The 21,707-nt window shown below is 42.9% G+C and overlaps 2 protein-coding genes and 1 long non-coding RNA gene across 3 annotated transcripts in view; 1 reads left to right on the top strand and 2 right to left on the bottom strand.

Moving 5' to 3' along the window:
• Window positions 1-2,213: 2,213 nt before the first annotated feature.
• LOC125991507 (sideroflexin-1) lies at window positions 2,214-10,594 on the top strand. Its single transcript, XM_049759470.1, has 11 exons — window positions 2,214-2,375; window positions 3,682-3,851; window positions 3,915-4,085; window positions 5,224-5,322; window positions 5,396-5,471; window positions 5,760-5,845; window positions 7,684-7,811; window positions 7,897-7,946; window positions 8,071-8,120; window positions 8,346-8,393; window positions 8,471-10,594. Exons 2-11 carry the CDS (start codon window positions 3,688-3,690, stop codon window positions 8,565-8,567), a joined length of 969 nt encoding a protein of 322 aa, XP_049615427.1. The 5' UTR covers window positions 2,214-2,375; window positions 3,682-3,687; the 3' UTR covers window positions 8,568-10,594.
• LOC125991512 (uncharacterized) lies at window positions 5,906-8,408 on the bottom strand. The gene is made up of 4 exons (XR_007489337.2): window positions 8,306-8,408; window positions 7,546-7,591; window positions 7,290-7,372; window positions 5,906-6,608 (listed from the first exon to the last, which is right to left on the bottom strand). It is a non-coding gene; the product is annotated as an uncharacterized lncRNA (long non-coding RNA).
• Window positions 10,595-10,603: 9 nt separating the features above from the next.
• The window catches only part of atp7a (ATPase copper transporting alpha), a 12,381-nt gene continuing 1,277 nt past the window's right edge, over window positions 10,604-21,707 (bottom strand). Inside the window, exons 2-23 of the mRNA XM_049759416.2 lie at window positions 21,304-21,427; window positions 19,404-19,872; window positions 18,390-19,166; window positions 18,050-18,280; window positions 17,805-17,968; window positions 17,510-17,671; window positions 17,280-17,356; window positions 16,636-16,858; window positions 16,326-16,559; window positions 16,158-16,249; window positions 15,551-15,678; window positions 15,310-15,464; window positions 15,090-15,224; window positions 14,663-14,857; window positions 14,316-14,498; window positions 14,019-14,232; window positions 13,803-13,949; window positions 13,583-13,725; window positions 13,162-13,365; window positions 12,929-13,046; window positions 12,138-12,240; window positions 10,604-12,069 (exon numbers count right to left, since the gene is read on the bottom strand). Of these exons, the coding sequence (XP_049615373.1) occupies window positions 11,784-12,069; window positions 12,138-12,240; window positions 12,929-13,046; window positions 13,162-13,365; window positions 13,583-13,725; window positions 13,803-13,949; window positions 14,019-14,232; window positions 14,316-14,498; window positions 14,663-14,857; window positions 15,090-15,224; window positions 15,310-15,464; window positions 15,551-15,678; window positions 16,158-16,249; window positions 16,326-16,559; window positions 16,636-16,858; window positions 17,280-17,356; window positions 17,510-17,671; window positions 17,805-17,968; window positions 18,050-18,280; window positions 18,390-19,166; window positions 19,404-19,872; window positions 21,304-21,423 (4,560 nt within the window). The 5' untranslated portion in view covers window positions 21,424-21,427 and the 3' untranslated portion in view covers window positions 10,604-11,783. The remainder of the gene's footprint in view (window positions 12,070-12,137; window positions 12,241-12,928; window positions 13,047-13,161; window positions 13,366-13,582; window positions 13,726-13,802; window positions 13,950-14,018; window positions 14,233-14,315; window positions 14,499-14,662; window positions 14,858-15,089; window positions 15,225-15,309; window positions 15,465-15,550; window positions 15,679-16,157; window positions 16,250-16,325; window positions 16,560-16,635; window positions 16,859-17,279; window positions 17,357-17,509; window positions 17,672-17,804; window positions 17,969-18,049; window positions 18,281-18,389; window positions 19,167-19,403; window positions 19,873-21,303; window positions 21,428-21,707) is intronic.

The raw sequence follows: 21,707 nt of genomic DNA, 5'->3' as shown, positions 1-21,707 counted from the left end.
ACACAAATACGAATACAGCAGTTTTCATTGAAGTAATGGGGTCGAAATACAAAAAGTCCTGCCTAGCTACAAAAACAGATATGCTCAAACCTCATTGAATAAAGTACATAAGCAGACAAGTATATTCACATATTAAATCAATGAAAGAAACATTTTAAGCATATAATTATACCTACACACCAAATCAATAAAGAAGACATAACTAGACATTTTTGATAAGTGATAATGAGAAAGGTTTTTATAACTTTATGATCTGATATATATTTCTGAGCACTTTGAAATAACAAATGTTTTTTTATATATTGCCTGAATAGCTTAATGACCCTTAAGGAACTGCTTAATGCATGCCTGATGATTTTCTAAATCACGGACACTGCAAAAGTCGTCTAAAAATGTTCAGTACTTGATTGTATCTTATGTTTTGACTAATGCTAGACGCCAGTTTTCGATTACTACTGAACGTTCTGGACAGAGGGAAATAGTTTGCCTAACAAAGAAAAGATATGGTTGAAAGCATGATTAAACTATGAATATGATGACGTAAGCAAGTACATGGAGTATCAAAAGAACAAACAAACAAAAACATGGTAAGTGGTGAGTACAAACTTTGCATTGTCAGGGAACATTAATAAATTGATGTCACAGCCAAAAGCTCACATAAGTCCGTACAAAATGACAAAATTGAAAGAATGATGAAGGGATGAGGTGCGACAGTATGTGCAAGAATGGAGGAGAATGTTTACAGGAAGGTGACTTGGAGATAAAACCAGCAGGTGCCAGAGGGAGACAGCCAAGCCAAAGATTATCGTCAAGGCTGAAAGACAGAAAGGAAAACAACAGCCCCCACACATCGAATCGCCTATAATCAGCACCCAACCCCACGGAACCAGCTCTCACCGAACCAGCACCCACTCCCATGGAATCAAACTCTACTGCGAACTTGCCCCACCCCAAAGACTCATCACCCATCAAACTTGGCCCACACCGGCATGTGCAACTGAATATAAGCTGAGCAAAGAACCTTGAACGTTGCCTTTTCTGAATGGAGACTTTCCGCTCTTGAAAGGCCCAGCGCTGTATTGTACTTTCCTGAAAACAGAGCTTTCGGAACAAGAATTGTGATCGAACTCAACCAACCTGTGTGATCGAACTCAACCAACCTGTGCAAGTCTAATTTCTGCTTTAGTGTCTTAGCATTTTCCTAAATCTGAAGAAATCAAACGAGCACGCAGTGAGTAAATTGGATAACAGGTGATTGGCAATGGTTTTGCCGTGAGGCGCAGATAGCGCGCTTCCTAAATTGTGGACAAAATCCAACACCATGTAGAAGGTATGATCGCTTAAACCAGATTTTCTGAAAGGGTGTTGGTAGTGATACACAAAATAATTATGGCTTAAGTAGTTTGTTTTGTTCATTCAGGCACAAAAAAAAAAACTAAACTTTAAAAAAAAAATTGAAACCGTTTTCTCCCTATATTTAATCACAACATATTCTATTTTTAAGGAATAACACATCTCGTCTTTGATTAACACTTAAGCCTAATATGCTATTGTAATGTTGATCAAGGCAGAAATTTTAAGTATTTTACGTGGTTTAAAACGTTTAAGGGCCATTAATTTATACTTCATGTGCTCGTCTACCTGACAAAATAACCTGAATTTGAAAACATTCTTGATTCTTTTACATTCTCTCAGTCATCAATTATTTTACCCTAATTTAGTCTGAGCTATACAGTACCTACAAATGAATCCCCTTTACATGAATTCTATTCAAAAGATTTGAACACAAAACCTCTTGACTGTGAAGCAGATGTGCTGACCACTAACACTCCGTCCTGTGTCCCATTCTTGCGTGCACGTTTTTGGATTAAGCGAGGAAGCTGGAATACCCAAAGAAAACGCACACACGCACGGGGTGAGCAAAGTGCACAAGAAGGCCGTGGCGGACATTCTTTCCCGAAGCGTGGAATTGTGACAGACGTGCTTCACAATTGCACTCCAGATGAATCAAGTGAGCATGTGTGACGTGGCAGTACCGGAATCTACTTAAAATAAAAGGTTGTCCGAGCAACCGGCAAACATTTGTATGAAATTCACCCACGTGTGTTCGTGAACGACTAGGGTACCTTGCAGAGCAGAATTTAGATAGGATCCAGGCATGTTTCTCTTCACATTCGGTCTAATATTTCTTTAAGCTTTTAATTTTTAGTTTGGCTGCTTCCGGTGGAGGGAGTGTGAGATGTGGTCGCGTGTGTGTGTGTGTGTGTGTGTGTGTGTGTGCGTGTGTGTGTGCGCGTGTGAGTGACTGCTCGCAAGATTAGCTGGCTGCAGCCTTTCAGGGATTCCTTTCACGGAGCACCGGAGCCCCCAATGCAGTAAGTAAATCGTTATTCAAACTCCAAATGAAACGTTGGTGTCAGGTGGAACGGATACAACAAGCTCGCGTGCGCTGATGTGCTGTGGATGTGGCGTCTCCATATTAGTTGAATTCTGGACGCACAGCTTCTCTCATCTTCACATGCAAGGGCATACTGTATATATTTTTCATACATTTCTCCCCATTGTGTTGTCAAGACCTGGTCCAGATCAGACTGGTTTGGGTCAGGTTGTCACCCAGAGTGTGTTTAGCACTTCTCAGACCCATCCCCATCTCTATAAAATTCTTGAAAATATAAGAAATGGAAGGTCGAATATGATATTGATCTTACGCAAGCAATTGGTCGATAATGTGTAGCCACGCAGGCCTGCTGTGATTGGCTGAGAGTGGAGGGCACAAGCGGCCGTGAGCTTGCAGATCACTCGGTCCAAAGTTCATCCTCCAACATCACCTTCATTAGCAATTAAAAGTATTGATTAACGCAGTGTGAACGCTACCCACCACGGACTTCATATAAAGTACAGTATCAAGCAAACTGGCCTTTGTGCGCGCGTGTATGTGGGCTGCTCCAACCCGTGAGAGTTTAATTCAATTTAAAGAGACCGCACATGCAGCTAGACATTAGTCTTTCATGTGTCAGTCAATCCAGCCAGCAGCCATGTTTGGTGCAATTCCAGGAGGAGTTTCATCATCCTGCAGCAAATCCTCGCAGAGACCTTTTAAGTTTGGAATGAAAATGGTTAAAAACCAGATGTGACTGGGAGCAATGAGCAGAACATGTTCATGGCAGTGCCGGCCAGTTTTATCTGGTTGTCTGCTCATACCATGACACAAACTATAACGTATACACACACATCTTAAATAATGACTGTAATTTAACCCTTCAAAAGTGCTTGCAGCTATGAAAAGGTGATGTGGAATTGCAAGTGTAGCCATACTAACAGTGCACAGCACATACTACCCTCATGTAAAAAAAAAAAAAAAAAAAAAAAAAGATATTCATTTCAACAATTGTATTTAAAAACAAAACAAAAAAATGTCATTCTTTTTTGTAGTTGGAAATAAACTGGTTGTAAATAACCATGTGTCAGCACTGAATAGCGTCCGTCAGTTGCAATGCTGTCAACCTTAAGTTTGATTTAGGGCAGCAATGCAAGTCTGATTATCACCTAAACTGTTGTAAAGGTAGAATTACAATAAAAACTCTTACTATCAGTGAAAATTATGAAGTACAGCCGTCCTACGCTGCTGTGCTGGTACATTCGGGTGAGGTCAGGTGACATAAAAAAATGTCTTTTCACCAGATAAAAATGGCCGCAGAGCTCTCCACAACCATCAACATCAAGGAGCCCCGCTGGGACCAGAGCACATTTGTGGGCCGTGCCAAGCATTTCTTCACTGTCACCGACCCGCGGAACATCCTCCTCACCGACGAACAGTTAGAACGCGCCCACAAAATCATCACCGACTACAGGTAAGCCGGCCGCAGCTACCAAAGCCACCCCAGCGAACACCCAAACCGGGAATTCTTATCCAGAAAAGGAATCGTCTCCCCGGGGCTGACAGAAGACGAACTGTGGCGAGCCAAATATGTCTTTGACTCCGCTTTCCATCCGGATACCGGAGAGAAGATGATCCTGATTGGCCGCATGTCAGCGCAGGTTCCGATGAACATGACCATCACTGGATGCATGATGACATTTTACAAGTAAGAACTCGCTAGTTAATAATCACAGCGGTTGGAATGCTGCCAACTAGCACACAATTCACTACCAATCTTGTGTCAATCAGTATAGGTATTATTTTGAATTCCATCCATCCATTTTCTGAACCGCTTAGTCCCCACGGGGGTCGCGGGCGTGCTGGAGCCTATCCCAGCCGTCATCGGGCAGTAGGCGGGGGACACCCTGAACCGGTTGCCAGCCAATCGCAGGGCACACAGAGACAAACAACCATTCGCACTCGCACTCACACCTAGGGACAATTTGGAGTGATCAATCGGCCCACCAAGCATGTTTTTGGGATGTGGGAGGAAACCGGAGTGCCCGGAGAAAACCCACGCGGGCTCGGGGAGAACATGCAAACTCCGCACAGGGAGGGCCGGAGGTGGAATCGAACCCGCACCCTCCTAACTGTGAGGCGGACGTGCTACCCAGTGCGCCATCGAGCCGCCTTTATTTTGAATTATTTTATAAAATAAGAATTAAGCAGATGAATTTACAAAGCGGTGGCTCGGTGGAGCACTGGCTCGGTGGAGCACTGGTTAGCACATCCGCCTCACAGTTAGGAGGTTGCAGGTTTGATTCCACCTCCAGGCCTCCCTGTGTTTGCATGTTCTCCCCGGGCTCCCGTGGGTTTTCTCCGGGCACTCCGGTTTCCTCCCACATTCCAAAAACATGCTTGGTAGGCCAATTGAGCACTCCAAATTGTCCCTAGGTGTGAGTGCGAATGGTTGTTCGTCTCTATGTACCCTGCGATTGGCTGGCAACCAGTTCAGAGTGTCCCCCGCCTACTGCCCGATGACTGCTGGGATAGGCTCCAGCTCGCTCGCAACCCCTTGGGGACAAGCGGTATAGAAGATGGATGGATGGATGGAATTTACAATGTGAATGAACTTGTCAGGCCTTCTTTCAACGCTACCATGTCTCTCCAATTAAAGACTTCCGTAGCCAATATGATATCGCAATATACTGTATTTCAAAGTGGAACAATTTGGTTCAGTTCGGTGTACTCGTATCGTCAACCAATTTTCAGATTGACCATTGATGGAGGGATAGATAGACTGACATGATAATTAAAATATGAGAAACTGTTAGTGCTCATTGTCTTCATTCCACATGGTCCAGGACCACTCCAGCTGTGTTGTTCTGGCAGTGGATCAATCAGTCTTTCAACGCAATCGTGAACTACACCAACAGAAGCGGCGACGCTCCTATCACGGTCAGGTACGCCACCAGCCGGCCGGCATCATGACCTTCTGAGCCCTCCCGTTCACCGCTGCACTTCTCTCGTTCGCAGTCAGCTCGGCACGGCGTATGTTTCGGCCACCACGGGGGCAGTAGCTACCGCGCTAGGACTAAATGCACTATCAAAGGTATCAGCATCTAACTCCATTCTACTTCACATTTTAACGGGCTTGAACTCAAGCTCTCGGGTAGTGCCGACATGATGTTAGCTGCGCACAAATAGCCTCTTTGTATGAGAGGCGCCTAATTATTCACAGGGTCGTGCTCTGGAATCGGCATATCTCCCTGCCAGCTCAGTGTTATTCACGCTGATTTGTGCTCGGGAAGCTTGAACGCGTACACCATTTTAGAGATGGGATTTGTTCCCTGTTGCGTGTGGTTTTTTTTTCTTTTAAGCCTCTTCTTTTCCGCTGCAGCATGTCTCACCTCTGATCGGACGCTTTGTTCCGTTCGCTGCTGTAGCCGCTGCAAATTGCATCAACATTCCATTGATGAGGCAAAGGTAAGATGTCAGGAGTTCACCTAGAGACACATCAACCCCATTTTTGTGTGTATATTGAAAATGCCACACTTAAACAAACATTAGAAGAACATAAGTGTTTGAAGTAAAAAGTGATACCATCCAATTTTAGTTAATTTCAGCTGGTGTGAAAAGCATTTTTCTCAAGCTTATGGCAAACACAGCAGTTATCCTGGATTCACAGTTTAAAAAAAATGTGCCGTGGAACCACTCATGGAATTTTTTTTTTCAAAAATTAGTTGTGAATTTGAAGGCTTCTTACAAACACAAAAAAATCGTATCGAATTTGCCTGTGTTGCTTATATTAGTGAGCCTTTTAGCTTACTGTAAAACTAAAAAACAGAAGCATTGTTGTTAGGTCTAAATACGATTAGACATTAAATCACTCGCTGGAATGAAGAGGAGAAGACAACCAGAACAGGTTTACTCGCGAGGAGAACAATAGAGAAAACAATCTCAGTTACAACCTCCATCTGTTCTGAGTCCTTACTCCACGTGCCCCTGTTTTTAATGTTATGGTTGCCCTGGTTACAGAGGCGTTGCTACACTAAGGGAGGGGAGATTGTGTCTGTAGCAACGCTGATTAGCTAAAGAATGTAGTGTGGTGTGAATTAGCACTTCATTGCTGGCTCGTGACCCCCGGCAGAGGCCGTTCTCTTTCCTCAACCAGCCGTCTTCCCTCACAGTTGGCTGACTCGTCCTCGACTGTGATCAAATACCTTGAAGCACGTTGATTGCCGCTTTGCTGTGGAACAAATGCAACTAAACCTTTGCTCACTTTATCTACTTGGTAAATTAACACACAATAACAATAAGTAACTTGTCCTAAACACTTCAACACACATTAAGCAAACGTGAGGTAACTGGTATGCAGTTCCTTAAACAAACATTGAGTAAATATGGGATAACTTTTATGCAACTACTTCTAACTGTATGTAAACCTTAACAAAGAAAAACAGGTCTGATAAACTACAATCTATGAACCAAACCTACATCTAAATGAAAAGGAATGAAGTTCCTGTGAATCAAACAAAGAACATGTCACCTATGCAAATAAGCCCTGCTCATTGTTAGTGAAGGCCTCTTACGGGAACAAAAACACACAGACAACATAAGGACAGGAAGGATACAAATGGCTGACAGGGATCAAAAGACATCCCTATCACTAAAAAGGAAGAACCTAGATCAAAGGAAAGATAAACTCGTAAAGGCGAGGCCTCCAGGTCTGGCAGGCCAAGGCTTCACTTAAAATTATTCCAACAATTGTGTAGTTAAATACTGTATTACGTCTATTTGTTTAGCTAATCTATACATTGTGAAACCTAATTTATGAGCAAGCTAGAATTAGCATTAGACCTCACGGGAAGGGATTCACGCACAAACTCTAATGTAACACATACAGACAGGTAATACAACAAAAACTCACCGGCATATATTCTTTGTAGTCTCTGGAAAATGACTCAATAATAAGTTTAAGATGCAACTTTTTCTGCATCTCCGCACCGCCCCCTAGAGGCCAAGGCACACACAGCAGATGACATACCCAAAATTGACGAGAGGCAGTATTTCACTTCAAAAAACTAAAGCAACATTTGATTTCACCACATTCTACAGCAGCAATTGGATTTTTGAAATTGAGATATTTACAATACCATTACATCCCTATGAGGTTTAACACATACCTGTAATGGTGCATAGTCCCCACAGCAAGGCATTGTCCTTCAGATGCTGTAAAAGTAAGAAAAACAGAAAACCAACATTTCTTCATTTTGAAGAGTTTTGTGTCTTTGGATTGAATTGTCTTTGCTCTTTGTCCTCAGAGAACTGAAACACGGCATTCCCATAACAGATGAGAACGACAACAGGATAGGAGAGTCGTCCAAAGCGGCACAGCAGGCCATCTCTCAGGTTGTGGTCTCAAGGATCCTCATGGCTTCTCCAGGAATGGGTACGACTCAGAGGATCTACTTCCTTTCACCAGTCACATTCTAAAATGCCTTTTCGCTATATACTCTTCCTCTTTTTCTTTTCAGCCATCCCGCCCTTTTTAATGAACCATTTGGAGAAAAAGGCCTTTCTGAAGGTAAGATGCTAAAATCAACTAAATTGCTAGAATCAGATGTTCACACAGTGAGAAGAAGCAGGACATGAGGAATGTGCTACCCTTGTGGCCCTCATTTGTTTTTTCTTCTGTGTGTTCCTTTTAGAGGTTCCCATGGATGAGTGCACCAATTCAAGTCAGTTTGGTGGGATTCTGGTGAGTGGTCAACGTTGCTTCCATGAAACATGTTACACGGTATTATTTTCTATTTTGACTTCTAAGTGGAACTTTGTTCCCACAAACCGGCACCAAGTTAAAAATATGTACATGGTTATTCTTTGAACGAGAGTAGCTCAAATACAATTTTAGAGGAGTATAATTCCAGAAAATGTCCAATTCACCTCAATGCTTTCCTCATCACAACTTCATTTCCCTTTTCAGCCTGGTGTTCGCAACGCCACTGTGCTGTGCATTGTTCCCCCAGAAGAGGTGCGTGAAAGGCTTCAATCTGTATAAAATTAGAAAATACTCTCATTATAGTAATACTGTACATGTGCATCCACCAGCTCTATTTCAGTTAGTCGCCTGGAGCCCGAGCTGCAAGAGAAGATCCGGGTCAGCCACCCAGGCCTTGAGCGAGTCTACTTCAACAAGGGGCTATGAAAGACCCACCAAACGCCACTATGACCAGGTCACCCCCCCACCCCATTCAGTGTGCCAAAGTTAAGTTTGCGTCTGCTCATTTCACATGCAGTCTTTTCTTGATTCTTTCAACAATAGAGTGAATTTTATTTTCTATTTTAAATTGGCATTTTTGTGTCTGTGTGGTATATTTTTTAAAGTTGTTTAACTTAATTATTCGCAAATCTTTTAAGTTGTGCCAAATCCACATGACCTCCAAATGACCTCACCCAGCTGTTTCATAACATTCCTATCCCCCAATCGCTTTATTTTAGCCGGATGAGCGACCATTGAAAAAGGCTTCTTTATCTTCAGTTAGCCATGCTTTTAAAATGGCGGCCACCAGTAATGGACCGACATGGTGCTATTCAATATCCTTACATTTAACTTATTCAGCTTGACAAACAAGCACAAGCAATCACTCCTTATGACTTTCAGTAAAGTTTTTATTCTGTTCATCTTACCGTATTTTCCTCATATTGTGGCTGGGGGAGTGATTTTACCTGGAGCAAGCACCAGGCTGTTGCTGTAATGTGCTTAGTTTTAACATGCTGTTAGCATAAATATCATGTGGCTATATTTCAAGTATTAGAACTAACATCATTGTGCTAAAAACTCATTCCCGTTATTAAAATGAGGAATGTCAGTTAAAAGATATATAGTATATATATATAATTGAGGAAATTCAGTAGTAAATGTTCACTTAAAATATGTCAAGTTAATTTCACCTTTAATCCTGTGACATCAACGGTGAAATACCTCTACTCACTTTTATAAGAGTACTGTAGGTTTACTTTACCTTTTGTTGTAATTTTGAGTCCTTTGTAGTCTTGAGTAATTGGCAAAGGAAAAAGAAGGCAGAGAAGGCACTCTCGGTTCAAGCCGTACTTAATTGTTTTATATTTACGACCTAGAAGTGTTTTTCTACAAATATTTGCAGTATTTCTGACTCAACGACTGCGCTAGTGTCAATTAATGTCAGACTACAGGGTGTCTCGATTTGCATTAAAATTAAGATTACATCACCGTCATGAACACACTTGAGATGGTTTTGGTATCAGACACTGCTCTGACATGTTCTCATTATGTCATTTACCTGTAAAAACCTCTATCAGTGTCATATCAAGATTCAGACTGAGAGTACAATATTAGAAAAGGTACGTACCACTACCTGGACTGCGCTGGTCACTTTGTCATCCAGCACACGAAGATTCTGATACTGGCCAGACAACGATGTTTCTTTGGCCACTTCTAGAAATCGGGGATGACAAAATAAATAAACAACACACAGGCACAAAAATCATAAGCGAAGATGATGATTGAAATTCTCTATGTAGAATTCAAGTGTTGTAATGATTTAATCGAACAAATGCAAATGTTTACATAAAATGTTTGTGAACTTTGATTCCATTGCTCATCATCATGGTGTGATCACTGTAAAGATGTTTGATAGTCTCTAAATCTACTGTTGTTGTATTGTATGAGTAACTTGATTTATATAAGTGTTTCCAGATATCTGTACATGTTTCCAGCTGGTATGAAGTGACTTATGTTCTTGTCATCTTCAAGGTGAACTGAATGTAATGTTTTCCTGCTACAGATACGTATTGTTCACAAAAGCACAATGTTGGAATGCTGAGATGAAATGCTGCACTGTTTTGTTGCAATTTTGTCAACCCTTTGACCAAAGTTTTGTTTAGTTCATCGGTGACCAGCTGAGAGAGTAGCACAAAAATCAAATTTTTATGTTTACTGTCAATTCTTGTATTGATTTTCTTAACATTCAGTAAGAGCTCATCCCTCTTTATGGCTGTACATCTCAAATTACTACATGAGCTAATGGTAACTGTCAACTGGAAATGCAACCGAAGTGATCATGCGATGAAATGAGTTAAAAGATTTATGTATTTCTAAAAATGAATAGCGTTTGGTTGTGCATTTCACTAACTTAATGTGATCTTTATGTGGAATAATAAAGAGCGCCACTTTAAGGCACTTGACAGAAGACAGCACAGTGATGCCATTTTTTTATTCTTTATTTATTTTTTTAAATCCAAGGCACAATAGTTTAGAACGGGTGTAGATCCCATTCAGCAATTCAAAGCCAAACTACTTTTATGACAAAATATACAACATTAAATCAATGTTTATTAAATACAAATTAGGTGTCTTATTTTTGGACCGAGTTGCATGGCAGCCTGGATTAAAAATTCTTGTGAGCCATAGCCGTAGGCTCCCCACCCCCGAATTTAGAACATTCATTCAGAACATTGCTTCATTTAACCGTACATGGACACGTAATGTGGCGCTCTATGGGAGTCGCTTAGATAGGCCGACGTGATAACGCTCAGGGGACTTCAGGACACGCGTCATTTTCTCTTTAACAACTTCAACTGTCGCTTCAACAACTAAAACAAAACCAAAGTGAGGACTTGGACTCTTGTGTGACAATGTGCTGACAGAGCAAAAAATAAAGATAAAAAGGAATGTAGCCAGGCAGTAAACCAGCCAAGATTGAAAAATGCAATTAGGACCACAACTTGTGAAGACACAAAAGCTTGGAAGCAGTAACACACGACACTACACTACACTACTACCATACAATCAGTAGGCTACTGATGGCCTAAATGCACTTGCTTGAATAGTAAAGACAAACTGCACAGCAATGAGCGGCACAAATGTAACAAGATAACAGCAGATTGCGTCCCGTTAAGTGAAGGCCTGTACGTTGCCATGGCAACACTTGACGGCTGTTGTGTCCAAGGTGCTCTCTTTGGAATGTACTGGACTATGCCACGACGACATTTCTACTGGCACTTGGCTAACACCGTTTCCAACTTGCTCTCGAGCATCATTCAAATTTTTCACAGATTTGGATGAACGTGAGATAAATAAAGGTAAATATAAATACTCCATACATGGAATGAAAAAGAGCTCAAACTTAAAAAGGTCTTTGGGTACACAGGCACACTAAGACGGCTGCTGTCAGAGTGCAGCAGCACGCTCACATTGCCAAAATGGGGGGAAAAAAAAGAGAGGGAAGCGGAAGTGAGCCAGTTTGTTCTGAAGTGCTTGGTGCACACGCATTCTTGGAGTCAAGTGTGACGCCACAGCATCTTCCACCCAGATGGCGCCATCGGCAAAAGCCGCCCGGGGGAGAAAAACGGAGCTACCTTGGGCACTTGGTGACAATGGTCTTCAGCAGAACTCCTCGCCGCAGGGCGCCTCTCCCACCAGGAGCGAGTGTTTGTCGGGCTCACTGAGCACCTGGCTGTGGATCGAGTTCCTGTCGGAGCGCAACGAGTTGATGGACGCCCGGCTGTAATTGACGATGCGGTCGAGGAGGCTGAGCTTGGGTGAGGATCGCCGCAGCTCGCCCATGCCGATGTTGACGCTGACTTCGGACAGGCTGCTTTGCCGCGCACAGCGGCCCAGCCGCGACTCCAGTCGAGCCTCCAACTTTTCTGCGCTGGGCTTGGTGTAGCTATACAAAAGGTTGACAGTGAAAAAGCAGTGGATTTCAAGGTGAAGTTCATGTCGAAAAAATGTTACCATTTGAGTAGGAGCGAGGACATAACCACAGAGACGGACGACAAGGCCATGGCGGCAGAGCCCATCCATGGCTGTAACACCAAACCGATGGGAAGGAACACACCTAAGGATGCGGAAGTGTTTTTGAGATGCCACGTGATTTAAAACAGAGGTCATTTGATACGCAAAATTGATATTGCCAATGAAGAACCTTGTAAGAAAGTTATATCACCATTTCCTTTAGATTTTTGCAATACATTTCACATCTACAATACATTACAAGAGAGAAATAATGTAAATATGACAATAAAACCATGATTAAAAACATTTTGAGAATGAAGTAGATATAAATATGGCGGGGGATTCTGGAAATAGTAATATTTTACTCATTGAGGAACCAAAACAGCACTTTTTCGGCAGATTCAATCAGAATGGAGCATTATTTTTTTGAGAGCATGGACAAGACATGAAGATGTAACATGCAAACTTATCTTAGTTGTTTAATTTTACCATACTTCCTCTCTTTAAAACATTACCTTTTTTGGATTACATGGTACAGGTTCAAGGTTATGTTACAGTGATAGTGGAATAAGGTTTATCTTTTTCAGAATTTTATATCATAACTTCTACACTTAAACACACATTTACACGCACACACACTTACACACATGCAAACACCATGTCTTGAATATTTAGTGTAAAGATAAAGAGTGCTGAGCATCTTGTCAAGATTTTAGTGTGCAAATGACAAACTTTAGTTTCCAAAAATCTTGAGGCTCATTGCCAGCAGAGACACAACTGTGTTCTTTTACCTGCAGCGATGGGAATGCCAACCAGGTTGTAGATGAGAGCAAAGACAAAGTTGATCCTGATCCTCTTGACAGTCTTTTTAGAGAGGTCGATACTGCTGACCACATCCAGCAGGTCATTCTGTCAACGCGAGTAGAAATGAGTGACGCGATAGCACAAATCAATTTCAAACAATTTTGTTATTTTGTGAGAGCATTTGTGCGGAAGAGGCCAAAGTCACACATTCAATTCGCACCCTGATCAAGACCACGTCTGCTGCCTCGATGGCCACATCTGTGCCGGTTCCTATGGCGATGCCGACGTCAGCCATGGCCAGAGCAGGCGAGTCGTTGATGCCGTCGCCTACCATGGCGACCCTCTTCCCCGCCTGCTGCAGCTGCTCCACCTTGGCCACTTTGTGGGAGGGCAACACCTCCGCAAACACTTTCCTGATGCCCACCTAATTCAGAAACGAGACATGGAAGCAGAATTAGGGCTGCAATGGTTAGTGAATTGGAAATCTATAGATTTTTTTTTGAGGGGGGCTTATCTATAAACGTGACTAGATGCAGGCCAATGCCCTTCCCTCTAGTTTGATGAGGGGGAGGCTAATGTGTGTTATTTAAGTTAGCATGGTAATGGTACCAACAACCCACACTGGTGCCAATCGGGCTCACCTGTGCAGCAATGGCCCGTGCCGTCTTGCTGTTGTCTCCCGTCATTAACACGACGTCCAAGCCCATGCAGGTCAGAGTTTGGACTGCCAGCTCAGCTTCCGGTTTCACTATGTCCGCGATGGCTATCATGGCACACAGCACATCTAAAAAGGCAGAGTTCCATGTTTTCTTTCATGTTTTGAACCAGTGTCACCCTCGTGTTTTGACTTCGAGCACTCACTGTTGACGGCAACCAGGACGGCGGTGCGACCCCTGCGCTCGTGCTCCATCATGGCGTCATCGATATCGTGTCGGATCTGTAGACAATTCCTCCTCATCCACTCTCGATTGCCAATCAGGACTACGTAGCTTGCAGTCTGGGACAGGCCTGCGGACATACGGCACTTGAGAAACATCCTGACCTAAACCAGAAATGAGTGTCGAGACCGTGGCATACGGAGTGGCTGCGGATCCATGATGAGAGAATGGGAGCTGGTTGACGTGATGGTGTCGCTGATCTGAACAAGCATGCTGTTGCGCTGGTTGTTGTCCTCATCGTCGCCATCCCCGTGCTTTGACAGCATCTCGGTGTTGCTGACCTGACACCGAATGCCGCAGCCCGGCACGGCCTGGAAGTCAGCGCACATGCCGAGCGACTCTGTGCCGAGTTCCTGCGGGCGTACGAGCGGTAATGTCTCATTACTCATGCTGATGCTCAGAAAACAGGACTTGGGTAGCTGAAGTCAAAACCAACCTGCTTGCAGTGTTTGGTGATAGCTACTCCCAGAGGATGCTCGCTGTTGTTCTCTGCTGTGCCCACGATGGCGAGCAGTCGGGAGCGAGGCATTTTATTACCCTCCACAACTATTTTGACCTGGACGACGTTTGGAGCGCCATATGTAATGGTCCCAGTCTTATCAAACACCACTGTTTGGACCTGTGAATGGATGTTTGCTTTGAGTCAGTTAAACCTCCTGTGGTGGTTGTCAAGGAAACCAGAAGCATCAGCAGTGTTGTTCAAAAGTCTTCCAACTATATTAGAAAAATTAGCGTACGTGTTGTCAACACACATGCATGAGCACTGTTATGAACATACAGTACCTTATGTGCCATTTCCAAAGGTTCCCCTCCTTTAATCAGGATGCCATTTTGGGCTCCGACCCCGGTGCCCACCATGACAGCCGTCGGGGTCGCCAGACCGAGGGAGCAGGGACAGGCGATGCATAACACGGTTATGGAGGCCTGGAAAGCAAAGCGGATCACTGCCTCCGCCCTGGAAATGCTTTTGTCATAACCCTGCAAGGAACAACGATTAGAAAATTTTGGAAAACATGTTTTCACAGACTGGGTGTTACTCTTAATAAAACAAAACATAAAGAACATTTTTAGTGGCACAGATTTTTTGTTGTTTGTTTTTGTTTTGCCTGGGATGGGAAAACAAGATGAGATGCAGTTTCTTTGTTCAATCAGATAGTGAATTGCCAATGTAGGATTTGAACAATTCAGTAATTTAATTTAAAACACTCACTGGAAAGTATTTTTCCACCAGGGGGAAATCCATGAACCCAATCACTATCCAGGAAATCAAAGTAAGAACTGACACGCCAACAATGAAGGGTACAAAGTAGCCACTGATCTTATCAGCATACTGCTGGATGGGAGCCTAAAAAAAAAAAGCAAACACTGAGAATCAAGACACCCAAAGCACATTGAAGAAGGATCATAAAGATCAATAACGCATGACACACCTTTGAAGTCTGAGCCTCTTCGACGAGTTTGACAATCTGAGACAGCGTGGTGTCCATGCCGACATGAGTAGCGCTGACCAACAGCGAGCCATTCTGGTTAATGGAGCCTGCAATCACAACACTCCCCGGCTTCTTGGTCACGGGCATGGCCTCTCCTGAAGTTCCAAAGCAACAGCGGTTCAGTTTTGAGCCCCAAACAGAGGTACAGAATTCTTTGGCCTCTGCCAAAGAATTGACCAACCTGTGATGAGAGACTCGTCCGCCATAGATTGCCCTTGAAGTACTCTTCCATCGACGGGAAATTTTCCACCAGGAACTACTTTTACCACATCTCCCCTCTGCACCAGCTCAACGTCCACTTGATTCTCACTGGAAATCAGTCAACAATTCACTCATGCTTATAAATGTATCCAATCAGACACTGAGGGATTAATTTAACAATACTTTATGCATATAGTTTAAAAATGATCTATATTTATTGACCTGCTGATGCGACTAGAACAACTAACTTTCAGTTCCATACAGTACAGTTCTAATGGACGCTGCTGCCCCCTTTTGTTCAAATGGAACTTGTGTTCCTAATTATGTACTAACAAAGAAAATCCTAATAAGACCAAATACGACTGTATTGTGTGCTCTTTGCATAACAAATATCCAAGATTTACAGTGTCCCCTGTGGGTCCTCACTAGGATAAAATAACTTGATTTGTGTGACATCTGGATATGACTGATACGTAATTCTATTAGGAATAGCCAATGAGGATTTCCTGTTGAATCACGTTGTTCTTATCTAGAGGCAATTCAAGAACAAACATTGACACAGCGGCCCAAAGGATCACAAGCGGTACCTTAGAATAGTTGAATCGCTACTGAGGATGACCACTGTGGCCTCGGTGGCTTGCAGTGACATGAGCTTGGAAAGAGCCTCCGACGTTTTGCTCTAAAACACGCAGAAAAGCATCTTAGTTTCTGCAGTTCCACATTGCACATTCAAAGCCTTATCAATTATTTTCAACCTTGGCTATCTGTTCCAACCAGCGTCCCAGGGAGATGAAGACAAACAGCATAGGCGGTGTGTCGAAAAAGGTGATGGGGTTGACTTTTGCTTTCTCCACCATGGCCACTATTAGGACGATGGAGGAGTATGTGAAGGCTATGGAGGTGGCCAGGACGATAAGCACATCCATGTTGGCAGATTTGTGTTTTACTGCTTTGTAGGCTTGAACGTAGAAGTAACGGCCGCCGATGAACTAAATAAAGGAAAGAATTATCCGGCAGTGAGCTACACGCAGAGGTGTAGGGGAGATAAGGAACCTCGTGACTCACCTGCACAGGCACACAAAAAAGGAAAGAGAGCAGGTTCATAACCGAGAGGCCTGGGAGCAACTGTCTCTCCAGGAACATGGTGGCGTGGTACAAGTTGCGGTCTTCGGCCGTGGCGTTGTGTTGGTGAGCAGCGTTCATCTGGTGGTCCATGATGATCATATATACCATCATACCCATCACTGGCACACAGAAGATCAGGCTCACCAGGAAAGATTTCCTCCACCTGAGAAAGCAAACATTGGAAGTTACTCAGAGAAATGTTTTGGGTTGATCATTCACATTTCAATAGCAACCGAGCACTACTACTAAAACTGCAGTACTAGTAGCCAAGTCAGCTTTTTGGCTGCTCAGAATGGTACACAACGTTAAGATCCAACTTTTAGACTTGCTTTTAAAAAGTTTAACATAATTATTGTGATTTTAATGTCACAATATTTAATGTACTGATAATTGCTTTCTTAGAGTTGTCATATCGGGGCGTGTGTGTGAATGTTTAATGATCAAAAAATGTCAACAAAATTGAGAGCAACATTCTAAACCCACTGCCGTTAAGCGGATACATTGGATAGGAGATTAGTTAGACCCTGGACTGGTTTGCCAGGTGGTCGGGAGATGTGTATAAAAAAATAAAATGCTTTTCTCACTGTCGTATCTCTGTACTATGGTCCAAATGACTGGTGGCACGGTCCTTCTTCACCAAAGATGCTTCAAAACCCAAATTCTACAAACGTGATAGAGCATGAATTTAGTTACAATTGTTAAAATAAATAAATAAAAAATCAGCCTGGAGCCTTAACTTGAATATAAAGTCATTTTCATACCGGTAGATAAGCACACAGATATAAATGCTAAACAGCACAGAGAAATGGATCACCCCAATCAACTTGATGATGTCGCGTGGTCCTATCACTTCGGCGTCATACTTAATGTGTGCCTTATTGGTTGATAAGGCCACAGAGGCATATTTGATCCCATTTTCTTTCGTAAGGCTGGATTCAATTTTGTGGACACAAGAGGCACAAGTCATCCCCCTCACCTGGAAGGAGAAGAGTGCATGAAATGATGGAAGTTGGGCACCTTTGAATTACAGTCCTCTCTTCTAACTCTAAGGATGTTTTTAATGGTGCATGTAATTGCAGTGTTGAATTAACAATGGACACGTAACGCACCACTAATTCCAAGTTTCCATCTGAACCTTCATAGTTCTCCATGACTGAGGCAGAGAAGCCCAGCTCATTCACACACTCCGCAATCTTCACAGGGTCGATCATTTCGGCATTAAAGCGCACCTCGGCCTTTCCGGCCATTAACGCGACCAGAACGGTATAGACACCTGCACAAGGAAAAATAATAATTTCTATTAATACACAAATGATTGCTTTGAAAACACGATCTTGAAAACATGTGAACTGACCAGGTTCATTTTTGAGGTTTCGCTCAATGTTTGCCACGCATGATGCACAGGTCATGCCTCTGATCTGGATGAAGCACTTGTCTGCACTTGAGAGTTTGTCCCTCTTGCCTGTTTTGTGATCCTGGGTGGTTCCATTGAGGGGGGTGATGTCTAATTCCTCATTTTTAACTGGCACGACACTTGGAGACTTGAGGACACCGGGAAGCAACACAGCGGGCAAGGAATTGGTCTCTGTGGGCAAAAACAACAACAACAATGTAAGTTATTAGCTCTATTATCACAATTAAGACAAGATTGTTTTTCAAAATTCCAGTAAGACTGATGATGATGAGTGTCTCACCAGATAAGAAAGCGTCAAAGCCCATGTCCTCTATGGCATCCCTAAGCTCAACTAAGGAGGTCAACAGGGGGTCATATTCAAAGAGGCCTTGCTTATCGACCAACGACACATGCGCTGACGTCACCCCTTTTCTCTGAGACATCACACCTTCTATTGACTGGACGCAAGAATGACATGTCATGCCCTCAATATGAATCTTAGCCATGGACGCCAGCGGTTGGATAAAACAAGGCTGGGGTACAGCACGGTTGGCCAAGGATCGTGCAAATGCTCGAGTTGCAGCTAAAGCAGGTGGGGATGAGGTAGCTGGAGGGCTGTGGAGCCCTGAAGACTCCCAGGGTTGAGTTTTGAAGTTCCCCGGAGGGAGTGCTTCAATTGCCTGTCGCAACTGAGGCACTGTGACTGTCAGCGGGTCGTAGCAGATGGAGGCTTTCTTGTCCTCGAGAGAGACCACCACAGAGAACACACCGGGCAGCGTAGAGATGTTGTCTTGGATATTGACCACGCAGGATCGACAGTGCATGCCTTTCACCGTGAGCGCCACTCGAGTTGTGTCAATAAAGTGGTCTGTCTCCTCAGAAGTGTCCACTGGTGAAGAAGCACCTGCTTTATGAGAATCCGCAAACCGCTCAACTTCGTCGAGGGAGAGTTGCAGGGGCCGTGGTTTGAACTTCACACAAGCCTTGAAGCCGGCCAAAGAAATCTGGTCGATGATGGTCTGCATGCTGATGAGGTAAGGCAGGTACACAATGGTAGCTTCCTGAGAATCCAAAATGACTGCGGAAAATTACAGATAAACAATTAAATAAAATACTATACTAATAAATAATGAGTATAAAATACTCATTGTTTGCAAAAGATAGAAATAAAGGTCAGTTTTAAATGACACTACTACAACGTTGTTAATTTAGTGTTCATGTACCGGTGTTACAAAAAGAGCCCGACTGATTGGGAGTTTTTGTGGCCGATGCCAATAGACAGAAAGTTTCAGCATGATCAGTAATCAGCTATTACCTTTGATCTTTTCAATCCCTTTCAATTTTCCAATCTTCCCCTCAATGGTGGTGGTGCAGGAATGACAAGTCATGCCTTGAATGTTCATCTTCAGGAGCGTCGCTCTGCTGTCTGTGTTGTCTGTGCTGTGAGATGGAGACACGAGCAAGTCTTTTGGCGCAGTGGTGCCAGGAGTGACGCTTTCCGATGGCGAGATCCTCAACATGACTTCAGTGATCTCCTGTGCATGCGTCGACAGGGTGACGTTGAGGCCCTCGTCTGCTGGACTCTCAGAGACCTTCTCCAAAGCCTCCACTGGAGCTAAAGGTGGCTGTCCTGATGTTGGGATCAGCGGGCTATCAGTTCTAACGGGTATGGCCGTAGGTAAACTTGATTCAAAGCCCATGTCATCAATGGCCTTCAGGAGGGACGCTGCGCTTTGTTGGCTGTCATTAAAAATGATCGTTGCATTCGCCTGCTCTAAAGAAACCTGCAAAATTAGAGCAAACACGTTTTAAAACCCTTTCGAAAGGATTTACATGATCACATAAACAAACATTACCCTGTGGATTGGACACTTTTGACTTTGAAATGCATGCCCCTTTGAGCCTACTGTGAGTTTCTGACATCGTGGTGACACTAAAGTTGGGTCTAATCTTATTCAAAGAGAGAAATCCAAGAAATTGTCCTGAAGGTGTTGCTGAGAAGAACACAGCCAAGCACGGAGTGTAATTACATTTACCGCTACTAATTCTGCAAGGCGGGATCAAGGAAATAGAAAAAGATTACCCTGCCCCAGTGTTTCATTACAGGTGGGATTCATGAAGTTCACAATCAGAACTGTTCTTGAAAAACACGCCTCTATCTTTTTGAGTGACACTAAATGAAATAGACTTCAATTCTTCCAGTCGGCGACTTGTTATGTTCTTTTTACATTTATATGACAATAAGGAATATTAAACGTGATGGAAATCACCATCATGTCAGTTAAATGTCATTTTAACAAATGTTTTAACTTGATTGGCTCACTTAAAACTTTGGCCATAGTTTATTTTAATGTCCATTATTTGCTTTGGGAATATTCCTTCCCTCAGAACAGAAACGGAAGCAATCTATCAATTGATTTATCACAACCTAATTCTTTAAACCTGTTAAACTCTTTGAGTTAGCCTTTTTTTTCTCTTTTGGTGCACTAAATGCATTTCAGGCTCAAATGAAAGTCTATCTAAGATACATTACAGTCTTATGAAAGACAGATAAACCGTGTCCACGTGATTTTAACAACATGCTTCCTTGAGAAAGCATGTGACACGGTGGAGGGGTCACTTGACTCAAGCAACGTGGGGGGGTGAGCATTTTGGATTACACAGATTGTACAGAGAACCAGTTGATCAACCAGAGTCAAATTCCTTGTTTGGCATACACAAACTTGGCAAATAAAGCTGATTTTGATTTGATTTTTGATTTTGATTACACATTATTTTTGTGCAAGGTCTGACAATGACTACAAAGATCACCATGAGAGGACTCAGACACCACATTCTGAAAAAAGACAAAGGCAAATAACGTTTCTTGTGGGAGTGGCGTATCGACTTGCTGTCAGAGTCCTGCAAAGGACAGAGCTCTATCTTGAACATACAATTGCATTATCTTTGTCATTTAACCTCAGCCTGAGGGGTAAACAACAACAACCACAGGCTTCAATCACTGCAATTTAGACTTTGTGGCTACATTCATATCACCTGCTTTCAAATCAAAATAGGCCTGGCAAGTAAAGATCATTTGAATCCTTATGTGTTGGGATTCAAAGAATTGTCACAACATGTGATGAAGATCCTGTTTTGAAACGGAAGCGTTTCGCAACATGTCTGCACAGTGTGAGAAAAGGAGAGAAGATGTGGAATGAACAAATGGGAATTACCTTTATGTGTTTCACCCCTGGCAGAGAACCGATGCGGTGCTCTATGGATTGGACACAGGAACAACAAGTCATGCCCCCGACACCAAGGGTCACTTCACACACACTGCCTTCCTGCGTCATGATTCTAAAACAAAAGGTTGACGTTTATCAGGGAAACAGTCACCTTCTGCCAGGAAGGCAGATTATAAACACGATTTTTATACAATATGATCTATATGATAAAAACACATCACACTGACTTAATGTAGAAAATCAAATGGATTTACAGATATGAGGATTTGAAATATTGGCAGTTGTTATTGAAAAGGCACTACTAGTACTACAAATAAAAATTAACCGATATTTTTCACACTTAATGTCTTCATTGTAATGTGTCCCAAATGAAATGTCATGATTTGCAATAT

The sequence above is a fragment of the Syngnathus scovelli genome, chromosome 1 (genome assembly GCF_024217435.2).
Source record: "Syngnathus scovelli strain Florida chromosome 1, RoL_Ssco_1.2, whole genome shotgun sequence".
Classification (NCBI taxonomy): Eukaryota; Metazoa; Chordata; class Actinopteri; order Syngnathiformes; family Syngnathidae; genus Syngnathus; species Syngnathus scovelli.
Note: the sequence above shows the minus strand (reverse complement) of the source record. Positions and strands in the feature narration are given on the sequence as shown.